Source organism: Somniosus microcephalus, chromosome 1, assembly GCF_052327205.1.
Source record: "Somniosus microcephalus isolate GS21.2 chromosome 1, FLI_Smic_1.0, whole genome shotgun sequence".
NCBI lineage: Eukaryota > Metazoa > Chordata > Chondrichthyes > Squaliformes > Somniosidae > Somniosus > Somniosus microcephalus.
Genome location: NC_140987.1, coordinates 128816241 through 128842248, shown reverse-complemented (window position 1 = coordinate 128842248; position 26008 = coordinate 128816241). Strand labels below are relative to the sequence as shown.

General features: G+C 42.3%; 1 protein-coding gene across 5 annotated transcripts in view; it reads right to left on the bottom strand.

Moving 5' to 3' along the window:
• The window catches only part of LOC147124358 (transducin-like enhancer protein 1), a 128463-nt gene extending 106980 nt beyond the window's left edge, over positions 1-21483 (bottom strand). For 4 of the 5 annotated variants that reach the window (XR_015078118.1, XM_085985553.1, XM_085985543.1 and 1 more), the window contains exons 1-4: positions 20981-21483; positions 20409-20509; positions 19656-19719; positions 19439-19483 (exon numbers count right to left, since the gene is read on the bottom strand). Coding sequence is in view for 4 of the 5 variants with exons in the window: in XM_085985553.1 (XP_085841679.1) it covers positions 19439-19483; positions 19656-19719; positions 20409-20509; positions 20981-21004 (234 nt within the window). In the remaining variant the exon portion in view is untranslated. The remainder of the gene's footprint in view (positions 1-19438; positions 19484-19655; positions 19720-20408; positions 20510-20980) is intronic. The other variant, XM_085985562.1, reaches the window with a different exon arrangement.
• Positions 21484-26008: the final 4525 nt, after the last annotated feature.

Below are 26008 nucleotides of genomic sequence, written 5' to 3'. Positions count from 1 at the left end.
ACTGCCCCATCAGCCTACTCTCAATCAACAGAAAAGTAATGGAAGGAGTCATCAACAGTGCTATCAAGCGGCACTTACTCAGTTTGGGTTCCACCAGAACCACTTGGCTCCAGGCCTCATTGCAGCCTTGGTCCAAACATGAAAAAAAGCATTGAATTCCAGAGGTGAGGCAAGAGTGACTGTCCTCAACGTCAAGGCAGCGTACGACCAAGTGTAGCAATAAGGAGACCTAGTAAAACTGAAGTCAATAGGGATCAGGGGGAAAACTCTCCAGTGGCTGGAATCATACCTCGCATAAAGGAAGATAGTTGTGGTTGTTGGAGGTCAATCTCCTCAGCCCCAGGACAATGCTGCAAGAGTTCCTCAGAGCAGCATCAGAGGCCCAACTATCTTCAGCTGCTTTATCAATGACCTTCCCTCCATCATAAGGTCAGAGATCCCATGGCACTATTGATCCCGCAATCAATATCACTAAAGAATGAGGAACTACACTTCAAATCGCTTTACAGCCAATAAAGTACTTTTGAGTGTCGAGGTCGTGAAAGGCACTATATAAATGCAAGTCTTTCTTTCAGAAGTGGGGATATTCGCTGATGATTGCAGTCTTTAGTTCCATTCACAATTCCTCAGATAATGAAGTAGGCCACGCCCGCATGCAGAAAGATCTGGACAACATTTGGGCTGTTAAGTGGCAAGTAACATTTGTGCCACAAGTGCCAGGCAATGGGCAACTGCAACAAAGAGCCCAATCACCTCCCCATGACATTTGATGGCATTACCATCTCCAAATCTTCCATCAACATCCTGAGGATCACCATTGACCAGAAACTTAAATGGACCAGCTACATAAATACTGTGGCTACAAGAGCACGTCAGGACCTGGGTATTCTGTAGCGAGTGGCTCACCTCCTGACTCCCCAAAGCCTCTCCACTGCCTACAAGGCACAAGTCAGGAGTGTGATGGAATACTCTCCACTTGCCTGGATGAGTGCAGCTCCAACAACACTCAAGAAGCTCCACACCATCCAGGACAAAGCAGCCCGCTTGATTGGCACCCCATCTACCACCTTAAGCATTCATTGCAGCCACGGTATGCCAGTGGTGGAGGTAGTGTACACCATCTGCAGCAACTCGCCAAGGCAGCGGAATTGCAGGAAATGTGTTCATACAGCTCTACAGCATGGAGGCGGGGCCATTATAAGAAGCTGAAATGCACTTGGCTTCTTGCCATACAAGGGCTGAAAAGTCCCTCATAAAAATCTGTTAGCTAAAGTTGAAGCTCATGGACTTTTATTTATTTATTTATTTTTTAAACTCGTTTATGGGATGTGGGCGTCGATGGCAAGGCCAACATTTATTGCCCATCCCTAATTGCCCTCGAGATGGTGGTGGTGAGCCGCCTTCTTGACCTACTGCAGTCCGTGTGGTGAAGGTACTCCCACAGTGCTGCTAGGTAGGGAGTTCCAGGATTTTGACCCAGCGACAATGAAGGATCGGTGATATACTTCTAAGTCAGGATGGTGTGTGACTTGGAGAAGAACTTGGAGGTGGTGGTGTTCCCATGCACCTGCTGCCCTTGCCCTTCTAGGTGGAAGAGGACATGGGTTTGGGAGGTGCTGCCGAAGAAGCCTTGGCAAGTTGCTGCAGATGGTACACACTACCTCCACCACCGGCGTACTGTGGCTGCAATGAATGCTTAAGGTGGTAGATGGGGTGCCAATCAAGCGGGCTGCTTTGTCCTGGATGGTGTGGAGTTTCTTGAATGTTGTTGGAGCTGCACTCATCCAGGCAAGTGGAGAGTATTCCATCACACTCCTTACTTATGCCTTGTAGATGGTGGAAAGGCTTTGAGGAGTCAGGCGGGAGACACTCGCCGCAGAATACCTAGCCTCTGACCTGCTCTTGTTGCCACAGTATTTATGTGGCTGGTCCAGTTAAGTTTCTGGTCAATGGTGACCCCCCAGGATGTTGATGGTGGGGGATTTGGCGATGGTAATGCCGTTGAATGTCAAGGGGTGGTGTTTAGACTCTCACTTGTTGGAGATCGTCATTGCCTGGCACTTCTGTGCCGTGATGTTACCTGCCACTTATCAGCCCAAGCCTGAATGTCATCCAGGTCTTGTTGCATGCAGGCATGGAGCTTCATTATCTGAGGAGTTGAGAATGGCACTGAACACTGTGCAGTCATCAGCGAACATCCCCATTTCTGACTTTATGTTGGAGGGAAGGTCATTGATGAAGCAGCTTAAGATGGTTGGGCTCAGGACACTGCCCTGAGGAACTCCTGCAGCGATGTCCTGGGGCATCACCACCACCACCATCTTCCTTTGTGCTAGGTATGACTCCAGCCAGTGGAGAGTCCCGCCCCCCCCCCCCCCCCCAAAAAAGCATCACATCAGCACAAATTTCAGGAAGTAATTGCATACATCTATCATGAGGTCATGGAACCCATTTCCATGCAATTGCTGACCATCTAATTTACCTTCTTGGCCCCCATTGTAATTTGTTCCAGTCCCTCAGGTGCTGCCCTTCTCCCTTTCAAAACCACCACCAGCACCCCCATTGCAGGTCTGACAGCAGTTTCTGCACATGATATTTGGTAGTAAAACTGGAATAGTTTATGTAATGTCTGATAGTGTTATGTTCCAAGACCTTTTTTAAATTTATGAGTGCTGCTTGCTAAGCAAACAAACATTGGTCACATGGTGGGTGTTGAATCTGCAATTTTCAGGGTACAGAGCTCTTGGGAATGTGGATAGTCAGTTCACTGAGCACAGTGGAGGTGTTCACTGAGCATGGTGGAGGTAATACCCAATGCGCAGAAAGCGGTATAGATCATGCAACTCCGAGTTAGATGCAATCTGCCAGTAACTTGCTGGAAAGAGCATGATCTAGCCCAATGTGAAGGAGTTGGCTCGGCTGGTGAGTTTGCACAGTTCTAATTAAAGTGCAGTTGGTCTTTACCATGTTACTCCAGAAGAAAAAGTTGTGTTTAAAAAAAGATATGAGGGCTACAGAAAGCTGAATCCAGCATAACAAAGGCTTTAAATTCTAACCTTGTTAAATAAAAAAGGTCTAGGTAATTACAGTGCTAACATCAGAGTTCAATGATGCTGGGAATGCAAAATCCTTGTACTACAGTCCAGTGTTGTCATGAGGCATTTAAAAGCCTAATTGTGACAGATACACAACTGGTAAAGATGAGTGGTGCACAAATGAACCAATTATAGCTAAAATTTCCATTTAAAAACTGCATACTGGAAGTCACCAAGCTGCTGCAAGAGGATTTTGTTATATTAAAATAAACAGATTAAGATCTTCAGAGAGGAAAAAGATAAAGGGAGAAACATACAACAGGTTACACACACCACTGTTGCACTTTATTCAGGTATGGTGATAACTCCTTATTGCCCACTTTGAGCTACGTAAAAACAGGGTAGAATGTTGGTGATTGAAGGTCCATCTCTGGTAGGCGTAACAATTTGAAGTGATGAATTAAGACCAACAACATTAGTGCATAGTCACTAAAGTGCAATTTTTCCCTATAGCATATTAGTACGATTATTATGCTAAATAGTGTCTGGATAATTGGGTGACGAATGGGTCTGATGTCCAGATCTTTGCGCACAGGTCATAGCCTGGGATTGTCTGGCTGGGTCACTCGCAGTGCGATTTTTGCATTTTTCCCTCACTCTCTCCTCGTCATTCATTTTTGAAGGGACTGACATTCTATTGTGGGCAAGGTGACATGCTATTGTGGGCTATTCACTACCGTGTAGTACTCATCAGGGAAGTGCTACATAGTTGAGGCGGTTTTGCATGTCCTCTTTGTATCACAAGAACATTGAGCTTTTCAGCAAACACCGAATCATATTTTTGCTCAATTTACCAATACTGGAATAATTTGCATAAATGATAACCACCAACTTTTTTTTGCATATAAACAAATTTTGAAACATTCTAAAATGCTACAAATTAGCAGTCACACTTCCTCCAAACACCCTGGAACCAAACTATATAATGGTGTCAGCCGTGGGTCAGTGGTAGCACTTCCGTCACTGATCATGAGGTTGTGGGTTCAAGTCCCACTCCAGAGACTGGGTACAGAATTTAGGCAGACATACCAGAGCAGTACTGAGGGAGTGCTGCACTGTCTTTCGGATGAGACATATGGGCAGATGGAACCTCGGTTTCTTACGCGGACATAAAAAGATCCCATGGCACTATCTGAAAAAGAGCAGGGGAATTCTCCAGATATCCTGACCAATATTTATCACTCAACCAACATCACTACAAAAAAAGGATTATCTGGTAATTATCTCATTGCTATTTGTGGGACTTCACTGTGCTGCCATGTTTCCTACATTACAATAGCGACTGCACTTCACAAGTACTTCGTTGGCTGTTAAGCGCTTTGGAACATCGAGGTCATGAAAGGCACTGTATAAATGCAAGTTCTTTCTTTGTGCTTCTTAAACTTAACAGAATGAATTATGAAAAAACACAGGAAAAGGATCTAGATTTGGTTGTGCCATCTCTCACTTGTGACTTATTTGATCAATCCATTCAAGATGCAAATCATGTTTCAAGGGTTTTCATAATATCGCATCATCCCCCAGAAAAAAATAAAACCGCTTTTCTATTCAAAGTGACTAGTTATACATTTAAGATAGTCATGTCCCAACACTTGGCAGAAGCTTCTAGTTGCAACGTTGACCAACATAAAAATTAATCACCCACTTCACAGCTCTTTTACAGGAACAAAATGGGACCAGTACCAAAGTGGTTGAGGGATCTGCCTGCACTATTAAAAAGGGGATATACATATAAAGGCACCCTTTGGGAGAGGTGGTGGTGAAGGAATCACTGAAAATATTAAAAGGCATCTTAAAAACCATAACATTTGAACACTAGTTCAAGATTCCAACCACTTTGTAGCAATGAATGCTTTAGAAGTACACAATATTCAAAATGTATTTATTCTTTCCTTTACAGGTATAAACTTTCTTTTGAAAGCTGCATGGCCAGGTTTGGAAGCACTGACTGCATTGCCTGCCTTCACTCTCAAGGCAGATTGCAAGCCCATTGACAAGAGGAAGCTCTTGTATCTGTCTGGCAGCTCTTAGCCCAGCATCTCAAGTGCCCTTCATTGTTTATGTTCCTAATGCAGAGCTCTTGAAACATGCCAGAATGTTTGCATTCATTTTTAATAGCAAGCTTAAGAGCAGGGCCTATCAAAAGAATGACAAAGCAATTCCATTCATCAGTTCCTGCTACAGCGATGATGGCCTTTTGATTTATTCACAAATAGCAAGCTTGGCAAGCCCCTTACTGAAGTACTTTCCTCCTTTTGAGAATCATTAGAATTAACATGAAGGAATTCTGCTGCATTTTACATGATGAACGAGTACATGACATTTTGTATTCTTGCTTCGATTCTTACTAATTAACAGCTTAGAGCACTGACCTAGAGTTTTTCAGCCAAGCTTAAATTATTTGCTGTGTTTATACTCAACATGCAACTGCAAGACTAAAGCGGACAACTAAAAACAGCAACACAGCTTTCAGTCTGACATTTTAACAGTAATTATGAATACCCCGAGCGTGACGGAGTTTGTCACATTACAAAAACCCAACAATTAATAATACTGTCAAAAAGAAAGCAATTTCACTATTAACTGCTGTAACATGCATATCAGCTACATAAATTTACACTGGACTTACAGCACTGACAAGTACCAACAGACAGTACAAGATATCTTCCAGAATGTTTTACCACACAAGAATTGTATTGTAATTTAAATAATAGGCTTATTATTTCAAACTCTTAGAATATTCTAACACCAGACATTTATAGATCATAGAAACTTACAGCACAGAAGGAGGCCACTCAGCCCGCCGTGCCTGTGCTGGCTCTTTGAAAGAGCAGTCGTGCTTAGTCCCACATCCCCGCTTTTTGTCCGTAACCCTGCAAGTTGCTCATCCTCAAGTACCTGTCCAACTCGGTTTTAAAATTATTTATGGAATCAGCTTCCACCACCTTTTCAGGTCGAGCGTTCCAGATCCCGACAACACTCAGTGAAATTTCTCCTTCTCTCCCCTCTAGATCTTTTGCTAATGACTTTAAATCTCTGGTTCCCTCTGGTTATTGATCCACTCACCAGAGGGAATAGTTTTTCTCTATTTACTCTAACAAAACCACTCATAGGTCATCTCTTAACCTTCACTGTTCTAGAACAGTCCAAACTTTTCTAACCTCTCCTCATAACTGCAGTCCCTACAGCAAAATTTCTTTTTTGTAAATTAACAAAACTCCTAAGCAATCAAAACAAGTGTCTTTTTTCTGCATATGCTAAAATATTTAAAGTATCAAAAAGTTGACAGTACCATAAAAAGAGCATTTCTTCTGCTTCTTACAAAATGGTCAGCTGATCTCCATTCATGAATTCACATACCCATCTCTCAAGTCAATTCAAGCACTAGGCTGCATGGAAGCCATATTCTCCAGCTTTCTCTTCTGAAGGTACTGACTGGGGATATGGATCAGCAGCCTTCCGACAACTTGTTCAAATGACCATGCTCCATACAAGAGCCGGGATGCTGCGTCGAAAGGATATGCAATCACAGAGGACATCACATTGAGCTCAGTGCTGTCCTCACTAGGTGTTCATATGTGCGCATGTCAAGATGTTACTGGATAGCAATCATTAGCAGATACCATGGCCTATTTTCTCCTGCTGAACTGGGATGCGGAAGCCAATTGAATGTAGTGCTCCTGCTGCTGCACCAGCTGAGGTCAGTTAACTCATCACAGAACTAAAGATGGGACCTTCATGGTGTACATAGCTCAGCTACTCACCACCTTAAACCAGCTAGCCATTTCAGGAAACCTTACATCATGGCTTTAAACATTTTCTGGTCATAAAGCTTTAGTGATGTTGGCAATAGATCCATAAAAGCCAGAAATGGACTGGAGGGGAGGGAAGGCAGGAGAAGCAGCAGGAAAGATATATAGAGAGAGATATTTCCCAAGGGGGCAATGCGGTATCACCAAAGGCAGTAGTTCATCTTCCGCATCAGTCATCTGGATGTTAACTGGCGCAGAACCCATCACCATGTTTAAGAGGCTCCAAAACAACTGTGAAGTTTTGGTTTGCCTAATATGGAGTGCATGGTCTCTCCCCATTGTGACACACCCTTAACAACTTATCCAACTCCAGAAAGTTTAGGCACATGTTGCCAAGAGCCAAAGCTTAGCAACCCCAATCAAAGGGTGTACAAGGGTACTGCTGAAGTGTGCACAGGAGTGTTGCATGAAGTTTAATGGACTAAAAGTGCATAAAGCACTGTTGAACTCTTCATTGTTTCATCAGCCACAATCACCCTACCGGTTAGAAAATTGCCTTATAAAAAGGAGAGTTGGAGCAGATATGATCCCAATCTCTAGTGAGACCCACCCCACATACTTTGGTAATTAGTCAAGCTGCCGGATGAATCAGTAGTGCCCCGAAAGTACCTGTAGACCTGCCTGATTCAGATACTAGATTACTGAGCCTGCCATCGAGCACCAACTTGCCACAATTTTTCATTAGAGCAGGCATCTCATCTTGGAGTCATCTCAACTTTGAAAAGACCCTACTTAACACTCTCTCTCTCTCTTCTCCCCCTCCCCCTTCACAACCACATATATATTATAGCATTACAGCAGCAGCCAAGGATATCTCCAGTGCCAGGTACAAACACTGCATCAAATTAACTGGATTTGTGAATCACCCATTGGTGCTACCAACAATGAACTAATTTTTTCATGAAGCCACTCACAATGGCAAAGTTATCGCTAAAGAACTATGGAAACAATTTCATAGATAAATCATGGCTGGTACAGCGGTAATCTTCAGCTGATGGTTCAATGAATGATACATATTATACTGCTAAATGAAGCATTACACGTTAGGTAAGTAGATTTAGCATGGTGTTTACTATCTACACAATAAACTACAGCCCACTTTCAGCAATATAATGGCATTAGTGATGGATATATTTGGAGTCAAATTTTAAAAAAGTGACCAGATAGATTTCCTCCCAAAATCTAAGTCCAGCTACAAATGTCAACTGTACACTATGGGCCACTTTAGAAATTGGCAATGGTAGGAAACACTATTTATACTTTTGATTACCAATTACCACAATGAGGACATTTTAAATATGCTGTCAGAGAGCAGAGAAACACAGGAATTCTGTTGTGTGCTAATTCATTAACAAGGAGGTCGGAGGCTACAGTGCAAATATACAAATCATTTACGACATTTATTGCTGAAAGTGGGCAGTGGATTGCTGTGTAGTTAGAAAAGTAAACTTTGAGACTTACTGACATACAAATCTTCAAATAATCGTGTAGCGTTATTATATCTTTCATCATGAACAAATGTGGAAACTTGGTTCTCAGAAGGGAGAAAGGAAGACTTCTAGCTTATGCACGTGGCACAATTCATTGCTCACAAAATTATGTTGAACAGAAAAGTCAAATATTATTGATTGCTTTTGAGCAGAGCACAACAATGAATTATGTACATTTTTTTAAAAACAGGCAATATACAACTTGGTTACACTGCCACAATTTTGAGGTCATGCCTATTACCAATATTACCATGGTGAAGTTAAAGCGCATTACGTTAATTCTTACAGCAAAACATTCCCATGTTGACTTTGAACTGAACTTCTCCTGTTTTAGTTATTATGAAATATATAGTAGCAAATCCAGCTTTTGTTAAATATTTGCTGTCGTGCCAGCATGAAATATGGGAAATTACTAAGCGGACACCAACAACAGCCTCCACACTTGTGATCCTAAACAGAAATGTGAACAACCATCTGAAAAGTCAGTAGCATTTCAGATATTCAGAACTAATGTGGTTCATCTCCAAGCCAGATATTAAAATGTTACATCTCTGCTCAAGAAACTTTTGAAAATAGAGGAGTATGTACATTTATACCACAATATGATAAATCAACTTCAGTAATATTTTTCAAACCTCTTCCAACCATCTTTACATGGAAGAATTTTCAAATTTTTTGTGGCCTTCCCAAATCTTATGAACATATTACGAATATGGGCCTCGAAATTGGATAAGGCGTGAAAACAGGCGATGACACGGGCCAGCGCAATTTTCCTGCACCCGTTCAAAGTGGTGCAGGCAGCACACAAAATTTGTGCTTCCTGCTCATTATAATGATTGGAGTGCTGGTCTCAGCACTAAACACACTGTCCTCCACAGATTGCTAGGAATGTTGAGGAACCGCCCCCGGGGAGTTGCAGTGGGTCTGTGGAGCAAGAATCTGTTGTCTTCCTTCAGGAGGATAGCATTCCTACTCCCACTCCACCATTGCACTTGCCGCTGCCCATCAGCCAGCCAGCCCAGACTGCTGCTGCCCATGAAGTGGTGGTGCGAAGCCATGCCTTCTAGGTCCACCCCTGCTCGAGGTTGTCGTGCAAGGCCATCTGAAGTCTCCCCCACTGAAAGTCAGCAGCCTTCCACCAGCCATGCTGCAACCACTAGGGGAGCACTGCGTAGGAGCACTAGAGTAGATAAAGGCACACGAATGACGGACACTAAGGGAATGCACACTGGTGAAGTTAATATTGTCATTTTGATTACATTTGGATAAATTTATGAATTTTGTTCAGAATGTGTGTTTTGTGGCAGCTCTCATTTCAGCTTTGTGCCCAGGAGGATGCTGTGATGTCCCATGACATGCTGGATTGTATGATGGGGAAGTGGTGAGCAACGTGGATCTGGCGTTTCATTCACTGGAATCAGTCAGATGAGGCGCTCACGGACAGCCCGTCCGGAACGAGGATGTGTTGCCTGCCTCCTCCTGTGGTCACGAGTGGTGGGGTTACGGAGGGGAGTCATCAGCCAGGTGCAAAGCGGAGAGCTCATGTTGCCAAGCAGCCACCCTCAGGTTGGACGTGGTGGCTGGAAGATTGGTGGCACACCAGACTGGCGCAGGATGCAGCATCGTGACTGCTGCCAAGATAGCAGGCATTCACCATCATGATGCGCTGGGCATGGTCGCACAACAACTGCACATTAAGTGAGGAGAGGTAGCCTTTGCGGTTAAGGAACATCTCAGCATTGTTACATGGTGCCCGCAAAACCACGTGTGTGTCAGTCAATGGCGCCCTGCACCATGGGGAAGCCCACGTGTGCTTGTTCTGCTTCTCTCTGTTCAGAGCGAAGACAATGAAGTCCCTTCTCATTGTGTAGAGAGCTGCTGTGACCGCCAGGATGCAGCGATAGATGGCAAACTGGGAGATGTTAGCTATGTCTCCTGCTGCAGACTGGAAAGATCCGCTGGTGAAGCACTGGGGGCCACTGGGAGAGCAGTGGTTGCCCGGTTCTGATGCTACAGGTCTGGTTGCAGGAGGTGGCAGAGTTCTGTGACCACCTCCTTGGTGAAGCAGAGCCCCTCCTCCCCACCCCACCAAAAACACTGCTCCTGGCTTAAGTGGAGGTAAGAGAAGTGCTCTCTGAAGAGCCCAGGTGGTAAGGCCTCCTGCTGAGAGCCCTCCTACTCCTGCCAGTATTTCCCTTTGTTGCCTCTGCTCCCTCTCCCAAGGGAAACTACAAGTAGAGCCCCCATGACTGTGAGCAAGTGGTGAGCAGAAATGAAAAGCAAGGTATCCTCCACTTGCAGCAACACTCCCAGTCACCTCAGCAACTTTAAACAAGTTTAGAAAGCTGCAAGAGTTGCAGAAACTTCAGAGCCAGTAAAACTGAGAAACCATGTCAGCTGCAAGTTGTTGTTGATGATCCCTTTACATAGCGCTGCTGGGGGCTCCTTCCTGCTGCTGAATGCTTGATCAGCTGGTCGTAATTAAGAGAGGACGGTAAGTGGAGCGACGATGTTGAAAATGGCAGATCATGCGTCAAATCAGCACTGCACTCATTTGACGTCACAATCTGCCTCGTTTCCATTTCTCTAGCGAGCGCTGGCAACAGCAGGGCTGCCGACCTGCCGAAAATGGCAGCTGCTGCGGGACCCACCGGAAGCGAGTTAGCATCATTTTTTCAAACAAAATGGGCCTGAACAGCTGGCGCTAAATCCAAATTTCTAGGCCATGGTTTAAAAAAAACTAAATTACAATTAAATTTCCAAGGATGGTCATGACAGATATCCTTCCATTTGTAAACTGTAATACAATAATACACAAGGGGAAAGCTCATTATTGAATCATTTAAAATGATCTGTGCAAAGCACAAGGGAAAAAAAAAAAAAAAATCGAAGATAGTCAGGCCACCACAAATGGCTTATTGACCTCAAGCCAATTTTCATCTCCATTTTTTTTTTTTTAATAAGCAGACAAATGACTGAAAGGCATTCCTTCAGGGGCTTTACTTTAAAAAAAAATCCATGTCACTCAATTAAAACGGTCAGCACACTAATGTATTCTAGCGTTCCATTAATTGATTGGTTAATAAATGAGAAGCCTGAACCAAATTGTTCTGAATATAGCACGTCAAATACTGTCCATCAGCACCCAGTGTGGTTTGAAAAAACAAATTTCACACAATAGGACCACAAAAATTTTAAGTCTTCGCATATAAGACTTTACAAGTGCTTTCAAGGTTTGATTTTTTTTTAAAACATACTATGATTTATGTCAGTTCTCATTATAAAGATGATCTTTGGGACACAAATGTTATACAATAGCTCGTCAACCCCAATTTAATCCATGAAAGTGCCACTGCCAAAATCCTTGCTCCCAGAAGCACTTAAAAGCTTATTTCATTCCTTAAAATTTAATTTGTTCCAGCTACGGTCTCCGTAGCAACACAGGCTCAATCCCTGAATCATTGAGTAATTGGAGATCTTGTCTTTCTATCACTTTCAAATTCAATGATTTGTTTCAACAGCGCTGGCACAATCAAATTTACAAGTCTCTGATGTAATATTCCTTTAAGAATCCATATTCGTCCCCACTTTGCAGAACCATTAACAAGGACGGAATCAAAATTTGGTATTTAAAACTATATGTAGACAATAGCCTCATTCATGCTTTTGTTACCTCCAGACTCGACTATTCCAATGCTCCACTGGACAGCCTTCCTTCTTCCACATTCCATAAATTTAAGCTCATCCAAAACTCTGCTGCTCTTATACTAACATGCACCAAATCTTATTCATCAAATCATCCCTGTGCTCGCTGACATTGGTTGCCAGTCCAGTAACACCTCTATTTTAAAATTCTCATTCTCCTGTTCAAATCCTTCCATGGCCTCGCTCCTCGGTAACCTCCTCCAGCCCTGTAACCCTCAGAATTCTGACCTCTTGTGAATCCCCCACTTCCTTCACCCCACCATTGGCAGCTCTGCCTTCAGCCATCTCGTATGTTACACCAGTGACTACACTTCAAAAGTACTTTATTGGCTGTAAAGCACTTTGGCACATCCCACAGTCATGAGAGGCACTATATAAATGCAAGTCTTAAGGTCTTGAGCTCTGGAATTCCCTCCCTAAAATCTCTCTTTTCAGATGCTCCTTAAAACCTACTTGTTTGACCTTTGATCACCGGTCCTAAATGTCTCCTTTGGCTCAATGTCATTTTTTTCCCCTGATTACGCTCCAGTGAAGCGCCTTGGGATGCTTTACTGCCTTGGGATGCTTTACTATGTTAAAAGGCACTACATAAATGTAAGTTGTTGTAGCCTGGCAAAGCAAATGGTAGAATATTTCAGTTATGTCTGCTAGCAGCCATCTCATTACTATCAGGGAAGTTTATTAGTTAATAGATTATAAGGACGTAACACAGAAACACAAGATTTCACTACAGCCTAAACATTTTAGACATTAGTTTAAGTCAACTTTCCATTGAAACATGCAAGATTCAGAGAAAATTTCTCACTATCAAAATTGTTCAATTTTTTTTTTTTAAAATGGGACACTATGCAAATGCAAATTTGAAACTGTCACAATTGCACCATGAAAGTTGCAAATACACAAACACTGGAGCAAAATGTGCCGGAAAGTTAGTTAGTTATTCAGTGTTCCATTTAGAAACTGATCCAATTTTGGGAAAAGAAAATTTAAGAAAACATGTTTTTTTACAATTTAAAAACACTCATTTCCCCCCCCCCTCACTTACTGGATGGAAACTAGTCTCTAGTAGCTACTCACTCCCTAATGTAAATAATCTTATTGCACAGCTGCAGCTGTGAATATCATTGAACCAGAGCCAACTGACAGAAACTAAGCGGTCGTCAAGAAGCTGGGAGTTTCTCTCTCACATCTTTAGTGTGTCATGACTCTCCTTGGCATGAATGCATCACGCTGTTATCAGTAGTTCTAGCCCCATTTCAGCACGTCCCAGTACATTCTAATCTATTCAGCTTCACCACAATGAAGTAGAATCAAAGTGAACACTACAACCTGGAATCACATGAAAGCAAACGACTTGGCCCTCCACCCAAATTATGTTCATGTTGTGTTAACTTACATTTGATGTTGGTCAGCAGGCTCTCTGGGTACTCGTTTGTGAAAAATAGGAAAAGGTTTCCTTGCCATTAAAGATATTCAGATTTTTTACTGAAGTATTTCAGGAAGAAAAGCCAAGCTTGTTCTGCTCAGTCGTGGAAAAAAAGACTTGCATTTATATAGCGCCTTTCACAGCCTCAGGACGTCCCAAAGCGCTTCAGTCATTTAAGTACTTTTGAAGTGCAGTCACTGTTGTACTGTAGTAGCTATTGGTTGGTGGACCTATGAACTGAGGCACACAATCCACAAATCTATTTTAAAAAGTTTCAAATTAAATTTGTCAGAAGAAAAAAAATTGAAAAATGCAAAAAAACTCATTTAAAGCAGGGAAAAAAACTATTTAGCTATACAAACACATCTAGTTCTGAAAATGCAGCTACTTTTTTGGGGACATGACTTCCAATCTTATTTCTGTGACCCTGCTTTTACTGGTTTGTGGCATGCAGAGGCTGATTATACAGCCAAGTTACAACCAAACAGCATCTAATGAGCCAAGGCCCATGCAAACCTCTGTCCTGCCGCCCCCAACAATCAGCTCTTCTACAATTCACAGGAGCTTTTCATGATTCACCCAAAGACAGCAACTGGATCTTAGTCGATTTCTTCTCAGCCATCACCAATGCTTTCCAACAGCCTTTCCCTTCTAATGCAAAAATCCATACTGCGATTGCCCTTGCAAAATGCTAAACAAGCAGTATTGGCAATTCACTTGAGTGCTGTAATATATTTACTGCAAATCCCTACAGCAGGACTCCTAATACAGTTTTTATTGTGTCTGCACTTGTCAATACAGTGACTGGTCACTGTCTGGATAATCTGCCAAGTGCAACTGTTTACCCAAGACAGCGATAGGATACACAAGCGGTGTAAGCTTTTAACTGTCAAGAATCCCTGGCTCTTGTCAATGGCCTTTAATTAACACTTCACTTTATAAACTTTAGGCCTTATCAGTACTGTCTTACAAAAAAGATCTAGGGAGAGAAGTGCCTGGTATTCCAGTCAGTTATCACGGTTGGATTTAAAAAATATATACCTGTATAAATAAAATATCCCTTTGTTGTTTAGATTAACCAATTTCAAGCCAACACCTAGTCTTAATGCATCTGCAGTATTTTGCTATCGTCCTAGTCTTAATTTATTGGCTGAACTGTTCCATGAAATTCTTCTGCATAAAAGTTTTGATTTAAAAACCCTTAAAAGCAGTTTTCAAAACACTTGGCTACATTAGTTCACTTTGATACAACAACAAAAAAAAAGATCATGAGCACATGTAACCTTCAATTCCCCAAAGAAACCACTAACAGTGTTGAAATTTTTTAAAGACCACACACACTTAACCTATACATCACATCCACACTGACCACTCGCCTGCAAAATAGGCAGTGATGAGTGGCTAAACAAAGGCAGCTGGTAAATATGTATTTGGAATGCATTTAAAAAAAAACCTTCCATGTCAAGCTCCCCATTTTGTTCTAGTATTATGTATGCAAACAAATGCAAGGCTTTTAAGTAACAATTCACAAAATGAAAACACAATGTTGACCTCCATGATTAGAGTAGCTTGTCCCAATCTAGTTAACAACCAGACTTAAACAAACATTCAAATCCCTGTTCTGCTGTCAATACAGGCAACCTCTTTACACTTAAAGTTGGCCAAAGAGTGCAATCAGATAGAAACTGCTCATGGAGGTACATTACAGTAATATGCACTTGTTTACTTACAAAATAGGGTTTTTGCATTCTTAAAAATAACCACTAATTCAACAAAAGTAGAGAGTCAATTTAAAAGAGGTTCAGCTACTGTTGCTACAGCAATTAAATAAAAACCTAAAAGAACTGGAGTAATATTAATGGTTCACCAAACGCAAGATCCAGCTTGAGCACGACGTCAGAAAAATTAAATACACAAGTCACCTACAGCACCCTCAAGCAATTCAATTGAACCTAATGAGAAAAGGGAGATTAAAATCTCCAGTATCAGCACTGGCAATTACTCGGCCACTTTGGAGAACCCAAGGGAACCCTACCAAGGGCTGTAGAGATGAAAATCTAATAAAGTGAACAGACCCAAAGATACAAGAGATATGACCTACTCTGTAATTAAATGGGCCTTACAGATACCTGCACACAAATTGAGAGATCAGCATGAGACTATCAGACAAATGAAAGAATTTGACAAGACTTTATTACGTCAACAAATGCAATAGGTCTCAATGGTTTTTGTTAGAACCACCTTTTATTTTGTAAAAAAACAGATGCATCTTTAAGCATTTAGATAAAGGATACAAGAGGACCCTTCAACTATTATTTGATTAAATGAGGCTGAAAATATATGAAGTACTAAGATTCAAATCGGAGATTGTTTACACGATCAGATGGTTCAGTTCAGTGAAGTGATTTAAAGCTATTCCTCCAACATAAGTGGCCTCATACGCTTGGCAATATTAGATGATAATCCCAATGCATGTGGGGAAAAAAGTGATCTGGACACAATTCCCTTGTTCCATTCCCAGAAGGATTTCTTCATTTGCAGCCGAATTGAAAAATCAGATATCCAGCATTGTGCATTATAAACATTTTATACTCTTCAATCACATACTACAGCTAAACTCAGCAAACCTATAATGTGAAGCAATATGACTGCCCCTTACATGAACACCTGGTGTTAATCTCTAGCCAAGGCCTAAATAGACCTCAAACTAGATTAGATGGAGAGGCTAAGAACTTTATTGCCCATCTCAGCATCAAGGATGAAAAAGAGTTACTGACTGGTCAAATTGCCTGGAGGAATTTGCGGGTCACTGGGAGTGTGGAGGCCAAGGGAAAGAAGAGGGAAGGTGGGACTGGAAGGGAACTATTAAATTAAAGCACTGTAGCTTTGTCAATTGATTTAACAATGGCAAGTCTTCTTTGACTAGTTGCCATGAACAAAGTCTGATCTTACACCTAAATAATGTCTGCTTGAAACATAGGAAGCTGTATCTGCTGAATTATCCTGGAAGAGACCGGTCTGCCAAAAAGCACACAGTTGATGGCAGCAAGCATTATGGTCAATGAAAAAAAACCTACAACAGTGTCAAAGTAATGCAACTGGCAGATAGGGTCACTGATTCCATGGTTTTTCCAATTAATTCTATGGTTTTTCCAATTAATTTGTCAAATGTTAGATGTTACAGAACTGCCAGAACAAAAAATACTATTTTGTATAATATACAGTATATTATCTAAAACTCCTACAGGACTCAAAAATAACCCATGTCAACTAAACATTTTAAATGTACAATTGTAAGTTCAGTACTAAGGGCAACAAATTAGGATAAATGTCAAATCAACGTTAAAAACTATATAGTATAATCTCAATATGCAAAGTTATATTTATGTTGACAGTGTCCATAGATCAATGTTGACCTGAGCCTTAATCACCACTAGGGGAAAAAAAGTGTAACCCATGACTTACTGCACGTGCCTATTTACTGAACAGTAGCTCAGTGGCTGATTGTGCCTCATTTGGGTCAAAAAAAAAAGGAATTTTAATGAACATTCAACAGGCAAAACATGATTCCTCCTGCATCAATCTGCAAAATAAATTTGGTACCACTGCCAGTTAAACCGTGCGATCACAACATTCCACCTTTAATTATCTGCCCGCACATTATAGTAGGAAATCATTAAACTCTGGAACATTATACAGGTTGATGTGAAGAGCCGAAACATTAACAACTGTAGTTTCAAGCTGTTCTCAATTTATCACCGTGCTGTTTTCCAGTAACAAACCATGCTTCTCCCATGGACACATCACCATTATAGCAAAAAGGAAAACATGCATAAAAACTTGGGAGGTTACAGCCATAATGATTAAATTTAAAGTAACATTAAATTAAGACAGTTCAAGCAAAGAACATTCCCCACTAGTGAAAATACAGGAGCTTCTCAAGCCAAGGAGAATTACATGAAAAACACCCACTTTACCAATTTAAATTTAAAAAACCTGCTAATTATAATCAGTATCAATCTACTTCCTTACAACAGCAGTTTCTACATATGCTAAAGGCCCTATGTTTAAAGAAAATGATGGGAAAGCAAACTTCTCTTTTCTCATGACTTGGGTATTACACCATGAATGAAAAGCACTGAAGCCTGAATAAAAAGCATTTGCTCGCAACTCTACAACCCTGCAGGTGGTATTCACAAAGAGCAAGCAGAGTGCCTACTCAGAAGACAAACCACGAGAAGGATGACGCTTTGCCCTCAAGATATTTCAACAGTTACGCATTTCCGATGAACAAAGGCATGATAAAATGACAATTTCACCCCCCCCCACATTTTTAATACAATGCTCACTTGTCATCTAGAGTAGAAGCCATAAAAGGGAGAATAATTTGAGCCTGCTAGGAGCCTAGCTAATGCCCAGTTTTCCCCCCCAGAGAGAACTCTTGTCAAATGTAATGAGACTGCATAGGCCCTCTCTACAACATAATGAGCACTTAGGCCGCACTGGTGATCAGTCAGAAAAATGCATCAGTTTCAGCCAAGTTACACCCTTGAGCCCAGACGTCATCAGTTTTTAAGAATTATGATCAGATACCTCCGTCAGTCTATACGGTAACAATGGGGTCTGAAATTCGTAGCTATAAAAATTCAGCATGCATTGAAAACACGTCTTTTAAAAAAAAAATTTACTTAATGTAACCTACAAATCCAATTCTCTAGAGGGAAGCAATTCAGCACTTAAAAACAATCCATCTACATTCTGAAGAAAGTGTTGTACTTAGAAAGCTTCATTTATGCACATAAATACCACTGCAGCATTTGACAGCCAAAAGGAGGTTATGCAGGCAACTCAGGATTTTTTTAAATGCAAGATTATCAAAGCAAAGAGCACACTAGACTGCCAGGGCAATTACTGCATTTACAACAACACATCAAGCCATCATTTCTCAGCTTTGGTGAAATTTTAAGAGCATAAACTAACAAAGCAGCATCCAAAATTAAACCCAGTTTGCATTCTTTTAGGCTTAGATGTGTCAGCTGGAGAGAGTTAATTTAGTGATAATCTTTTTAAAGGAGTAAATCAATGTCTTAAAGACTTGTCAATAGTATCTTAAGGATTAGAAACCACAAAGTCAGCACTTCTCCCGAATTACTTACATCCTGCAATTAATGCTTTCTTTAGCAACAACACCCAGAAACAAAGCACCATTTAATTTATCAATTGCTGAGCTTCGCTTCCCATGCATAGTCTTGGCTAGCCCACCTTTACTCTGCTTAGTTTCATTGTTATTTTAATGCTTACCTCAGTATCACCAATGGAGTATATACAGTGTCTCGTATACAAGAACTGCTTCAAGTATCATCTGAATGTGCACACACACACACACATCACCTTAAACCACAAAGCTATTTTTCCCCCACAATCACCATATGCACAGGGAGAAGCAGAAGGCATCCGTTCATCTTGAATCAACTTTTTGCATTTATAGGCACATTAGTTACACTACACCATGTTCTCTGCACATTGCATAAGACCTCCTACAATATTAATCATGCTTAACAAGGCATGAGTATCATACCAAATTCCTAGCTCCACAACAAAATGTGGAGTTTAACACAATTATATAGGATTTGCAAATCTATACTTTACTGTAATCCAGAGCCACTTGCAGCAATATTTAAAAAAAATGAATGCTGGAAATGAAATATTTTCTGGGAAAAAAAAGAGCTGCTCCAGTCAGCCTCTGAAAGAGACAGGCTGTTCTGGGTAAAGATCCTTCAGGTCAGAATTCTGATGAGACTTAATCCAAAACATTAATCAGTCTTTTCTCTTTTCAGATGTTAATGGAAAATTGTTATTTCCATTTTACTACATGAATGCTTTGAAAAAATCTCATCAAAACAATCTTACCTGTTTGTGCATTTCAATATTCAATCCATAAGACATTTCATAATACTGTAAAAGAGGAAAATATTAAACTTATAAACAAAACTAGAATTTCAGTATGTTGACAAAACAACATCAAGTGTGAACTCTCAGTAGTATATTTTCCAGTTCAGATTGGGAAACATCACTAGCTAATAAAACACCGTGCTTTTAATTTTACAAGCAACTTGTTTAAACTCACCATGACATAGTGTCGCTGCATTTCTGTCTTTTCACTTGCCAGTTTCTCACATTCCAACTTGAGACTGTAAAACACAAAAGGTAACATTACTTCCATCTTAAGAGAGCAGAATAAATAAATAGTAATGCATCAATATAGAGAAAGTGCACTTCTGAAGAAAACCTGAATAAATCTTCAAGACTCCAATGGTAAGAGAATGCAGTAATGACAAAAATAAAAGTACTAAATAATCGAAGGATAACACAACTCCTTATTATGCACCAGATATTATTAATGCAACTGTAAAGATCAGGGTGCATAAAGCATCAAATATAAATGCTACTGGTCCAAACGGCTTAGTTTTTATACAATAGCAAAATACTGCAGATGCTGGAAATCTGAAATAACAGAAAATGCTGGAAACACTCAGCACCAAGTGTGAACTTGGCTTAGTTCTTAACTTGAACTGAGTTTTATATACTTGTAATAATCAATTGCTGCAATTTATAAATTAGATTTAAATATTGTAGATGTCAAAAAAGTACAATTGAGGGGGTCCAGAACAGAAAAGCTGCTGTTTTCCTCAATATCTGTGGTTTGTTTGGAGCCTTTTGAAAGAAACCCAAATCTACCCGCAGCGAGAGCGCCGCTCTGTGGCGAGGGAAAGTAACCATTGGCTACCTACCGCAGGCAAACCAACAACACTGGCGACTGGACTGACCGGCAGAAAATAAACATACTTTCCCCAGGCACAGAATGGGAGACTTATTTCACCTGTGATACTGAGCCTGTAAAAACTGGAACTCTTCCTTAATACGGTCCAGCGATTCGGGGATGGTGAATTTGAAAGGCTGGGCTGCAGCCTGGTGCGGCGTCTGAGGAAACAGAGGAGTAAAGAAACAAAAATTACAAGTACACAAAAACAACAGACCACGAACGATGCCACTCGCATCCTAGACGTATTTATACTAGAAACTTTCCGACAGACTTTTTGAAGCAAACAACGAACAAACAGCACATGGTGCTGAAAGAGGGCAAGGTCATTTCACGGAACTAAACACTGGACCTTTTGTTGATCCACGTAAGAAACTGTGAGCCTTCTCCCCAACTTTCAAGAGGACGCTCATTGAAAGATGACATTTTAAAACGGAATTGAACAGATGTGCACACGCACGTTATTCGGACGCAATTAGGATTAGCTTTCCGCTGGGCTGCAGGCGGTTTCCAAAGATACCACACCACACTTTGTTGGCAGTGTAAGAATACATAATTTCGCTAAATGTGCTTTACTCATGCACTGAATCAACAAAGGGCCCGGCCCGGCAGCGCTGCCTGCTCCTACTTACGGGATGCCTGCTCTGAGGAAACATCGCTGGGTCCGGGTCCGGGACCGCTCGGCTCCGTTGCTCAAACAGTCGCTCGATTTCCTTTAAGAAACGCACATTAAGTGAGAACCCCCTCCAAAAGAAAAAAAAACAATTTTACTGGAAGCGCATCCTGGGTTCTGGTCCCAAAAAGGTGATGTTTAAAATATATTTTAACCCCCTCCGGGAGAGACTGCGAGATTCCGCTGTCCCGGCTCAACTCCACTCGGTCTTTAGGACAACAAAACCTTTAAAAAAAAGCAGTTGCCACTTTTGCAACAAGGCGACCAAATTCCTACGGCGCCCCGGGAAATCTTCTTGGGTTCTTTTTTTGATTGCAGAATATCCACCAGAAGAAATATACAAAATATACCGTGCGAAGTTTAAACGGATCTAATTGCGACAATAGAGAACAATGTGGCAGTTTCCCCCACACACTGGTTACATTAACACGCGGTTTCTATCCCCTCCTCACACTGATAACTAACCAAATTTAGACACGCGCAGTCCTAGGCTTCCTCCTTCCCGCTTTCCGCCAATCAGGATCCTGCGAGCTGCATTTCGCGCACGTGGGGCCGTGTCGTCATCGGAAAGCTCCGTCCAATCGAAGGCGGCGGACGGAAAGGGCCCGGCTGTCAATCAGGCGGAGCGATGACAGAACGGAGCAATCGCGAGCCGGTCTGTTGTTTTTGTCTTTGCGCCAACGTTCCCAATGGCAACTAATGGGACGTCAATCATGGTGATGGATAAAGGGTCGGACCAATAGGACGCACGGGCTCTGAGACTGTGCCTGTTTGTCTCTCTCTGGCTGGTCTAAATGCTCTCCCCACCCCCAGCCCCCACTCCCCGCTGTTTCTCTCGGGCTGGGCTGAAAGGGTTCGATAAAGACTGGACCGCCAGTCAGACGGAGAGTGACAATGGAGCGGCGGGCCCAGCTGTCACTCAAAGTAACGTGGGCTCAAAACTCCGACTGAGAGAAAAAAAACAGACAGACAAGCCTTTGTCCCACCCACAACTAAAAGAGCCAGACCAGGAATGTTAACTAATTATAACTGTGTGGCAAAGCTTCACATGTAGGTTTTGCTGAAGGAGTTGCATCTTGTTGGGCTGTTACTATAGAGGACGATTTATAATTGTGAAAAGGAATTTACAACATTGAGATGTGAACAGAATGGTTTCCCTTAAACTTATTTATTCATAATCTGCTAGCTTTTTTTGCCGGAAGGTAATGCAATATATATACGAAGTTTGAAATTAAATAAATTGGGATTTATTTTGTCTGTGCCCCCCCTCACACCACACATTTTACCAAATTCAGCTTCACTTTTGGGACCTGGGATTGATGAAAGCGCGAATACATCAACAATGTCTGCGCTGAAACGCACATCAAAGCGGCCGCGTTTGTTTTAATTTCGCTTTACTAGAAAATTGCATCCAGATGTTTAACAGGTATTATGTCGGGTTTCCCAACCTTGATTGGATCTGTTTATTCTGTTTGTTTACAGCTCTCGTGGCTTGATAGCTAACACAAAAGAAATATTCACGTCGAACTTCTAATTCATTATTTCAAAATGACTGGCGTCGAGGAACAGATTATATCCATTTCCCCCCAAATGGATACAATCTGCTCCGAGTCCTGGCTATATTTTCGTTGTAGGGGCAAACCCTCGGGGTGATATTCTCCAGACAATGCCTTCTTTGCACGCAGGACCCTAGTGAGCTGAGATTCTGGTATATGAAAGGACTCCAGACCACACACGCGATACCTTGCAAAAGCCTTTATTTGTATCAACTGTTTAATTGAATGAATTTTAGTACAGTACAATATTCTAATTTCCCACTCCTCAGTAATGCCTGTCATATCAAGGCAGCGTGTTAAGGATCAAAATGAACGAAAGTTAATGCTCCTTTATCGAGGTTTAGCATGTATATGTAAATAACCCCCCCCCCCCCATACACACACAATAATCTCGCTTTTAATATATATTCCTAATATTTTATAGCCGTCTCACACAAGAAGTGTGCACTGGAAACAGTTAGAGATTAACAATAAATGTGACTCAGTTTGAATATATATATAATATATTCTTTGCTCTCCTATGATATTGCACTTTGGGAGTGAAGACTAAATATATCTTCAGATGAGCCAGGGTTAGAGGGCAGAGGGTAATTGAATCAGGGCATGCAGATGCAATTTGGTCCCCATTTTAAAATCATATATTGTGTTCTTACTTTTATATAATTACATCAGGGTACTCTTTTTGTAAACAATTCCTTAGTTCGTATTTCATGTTTTTGTTACACTTCTGTGTTAATTTTTTATTATAATTTCCTATGCCCATATTTATAATGGAAATGAGACTGTAATTAAACCTTCTCGCCCGCCCATGGTGGTGCCGCACCACTTCAGCTTTGCATTTCCAAGCTCCTCAGCCTGTACTACTAAGAGAAAATCCCATGTTCCAACCAACTCTACCTTCTGCTTCCCAACTTGCTGTAAATTTTACAACTTATCTCCTGAATAATAACATAAAATCAAAATATTATATAAACATAAGGACAGAATGTATGACATTAAAATGGGAACTATGTTTCATCTGAATGCCCTGGTCCAATTACTCCCTGCCCTCTAACCCTGCTTCACCTTAAGACAACACTTGAACTTGACTCCCTGGGGATGATGTTCAACTGCTGGCCGTATGAAAAACAGACAGCCAGCAATTGAAACTTGGGGTGGGGGGATGGTCCACCTCAGCCACCCCATTAACAAGCAAGGCCAGCCTGATGCAATTTTTAGGTGGGTCTGTAAATGGGCGAGCAGCCACTATGCCTGAAACAGGTGTACTCTTCTTGTTGGGTGATTAAATGAATAAACTGTAACTTAATAAAACTTTAAAGGAACCTTAACAAATTAAATTAAAATTTGATTGGCCGGGGTGATGATGCACTCCAGTCCCCGAGGCGCCCACCGGTCGCAGAAGGCCTCAAGCATGCCGGTGGACACCGCGTGCTCCATCTACAGGGCCACCCGCTGAAACAGGTGTAAGGCTGCTAAATATGCAAATCAGGATCTTATGCCAGTTGTGGGACACTGATTGAAATTTTCAGATACAAATGGGGGAAGCGTGTGCCATACCTGCTTCACCTATCTATACTAGGCATTGACTGGCCTAACCATCAGTTGTTAAAGTGATCACTGGTGGCTGCTCACTAAACAACACAGGAAATCTTGAATTATTTTTGGATGAGTCCAAAAGAAGCAAGAGTGCTCCTCCTGCTCCCTTAAAAACCTCTGTCCCACTACTGGCCTCTTCGACCACCTCCCCCTCGCCCCCCTCCTGCCCACCACACCCAGGCCTCCCCAAAAACCTCTGTCCCACTGCTGACCTGTCCAACCACCTCCTCCCGCTCCGACTCCCCCCCTCCCCTCCCCTCCCTCCCTCCCCCTCCCTCTCCCCCTCCCTCTCCCCCTTCCTCTCCCCCTCTCTCCCTCCCACCGTCCCCCTCCCCCCTCCTCCCCCTCTCCACCTCCTCCCCTCCTCCTCCTCCCCTCCCCCTCTCCTCCTCCCCTCCCCTCCTCCTCTCCCCTCCCCCTCCCTCACCCCTCCTCCTCTCCCCCTCCTCCTCTCCCCCTCCCCCTCCCTCACTCCTCCCCTCACCCCTCCTCCTCCCCTCCCCTCCCTCCCTCTCCCCTTCCTCTCTCCCTCCCACCGTCCCCCTCCTCCCTCCTCCCCCTCTCCACCCCTCCCCTTCCCCTCCCCCTCTCCTCCTCCCCTCCCCCTCTCCTCCTCCCCTCCCCCTCCCCTCCTCCTCTCCCCCTCCCCCCTCCCCTCACCCCTCCTCCTCCCCTCCCCCTCCCTCTCCCCCTCTCTCCCTCCCACCGTCCTCCTCCCCCTCCCCCCTCCTCCCCCTCTCCACCCCTCCCCTCCCCTCCCCCTCTCCACCCCTCCCCTCCCCCTCCCCTCCTCCTCCTCCCCTCCCCCTCTCCTCCTCCCCTCCCCCCTCCTCCTCCTCCTCCCCCCTCCTCCTCCTCCTCCCCTCCCCCTCCCTCACCCCTCCTCCTCCCCTCACCCCTCCTCCTCCCCTCCCCTCCTCCTGTCCCCTCCTCCCTCCCCCTCCTCTTCCCTCCCCCCATCTCCCCACCCCTTCTCCTCCCTCATCCTCCTCCCTCAACCCCCTCCCCCTCCCCGCATTTGCAGGGCTTTAAAATGCTCACGAGTTTTGGACAATGTCAAATTCTAGATGATTAAACTCAGTCTGTTTATAATAACATCATACACATGTAAATACCTCTGTTTGCCTTTTTAGAATTTTTCAAAGTTCAATGTTAATTGTCTTCAGTTATTACTGCTAACTATTCCTACGCAATGAGTTTTTCCAATGCTCCACATTACCTAACAAGAAGAGGGGATAGTTTACAAGATTGTAATGCTAAAATAGGGTTACAATAGGGTCAGCTAACAAGAAGGGTTTTACTGAGACTGTTTTACTGGGCTCTAACTCAATTATTGTAAACCCCTTGTAAAATACTTTGTTGAATCTAGCTGAAGCTCCAATATACTCGGTAAGTATGATGAAACCTAGATAACATGAACCCCTAGTACATTTTCAGGCCCCAATAACAAGGTTTGATGATAAAATAGGTTAATTGATTTTATCCAATAAAAAGCCAGATGCCTCATTAACACTTGGATGTTATATGATTTTTAACTATAAACCAGTACACAGCAAAACCAGTCACTTTCTCTTTAAATGGTAATGTGGGTCATTTATTATACTTGTGTACAAAGAGGTGCACAATAATTTATCTGTTGCTGCACTTTTTAATAACAAAAATGAGGAACTCTCACTGCAACAGATAGAGTATCTGTTAAAATGCAGACTTTCCCTAATCCTCAACAGCAATCCTCAACAACAACAATCCTCTTGTTCCAGGAACTTAGTTTAACCAACACCCCCCCCCCACCCTATGATAATATTTCTTTAGGTAATCAAATTTACATATTTAAA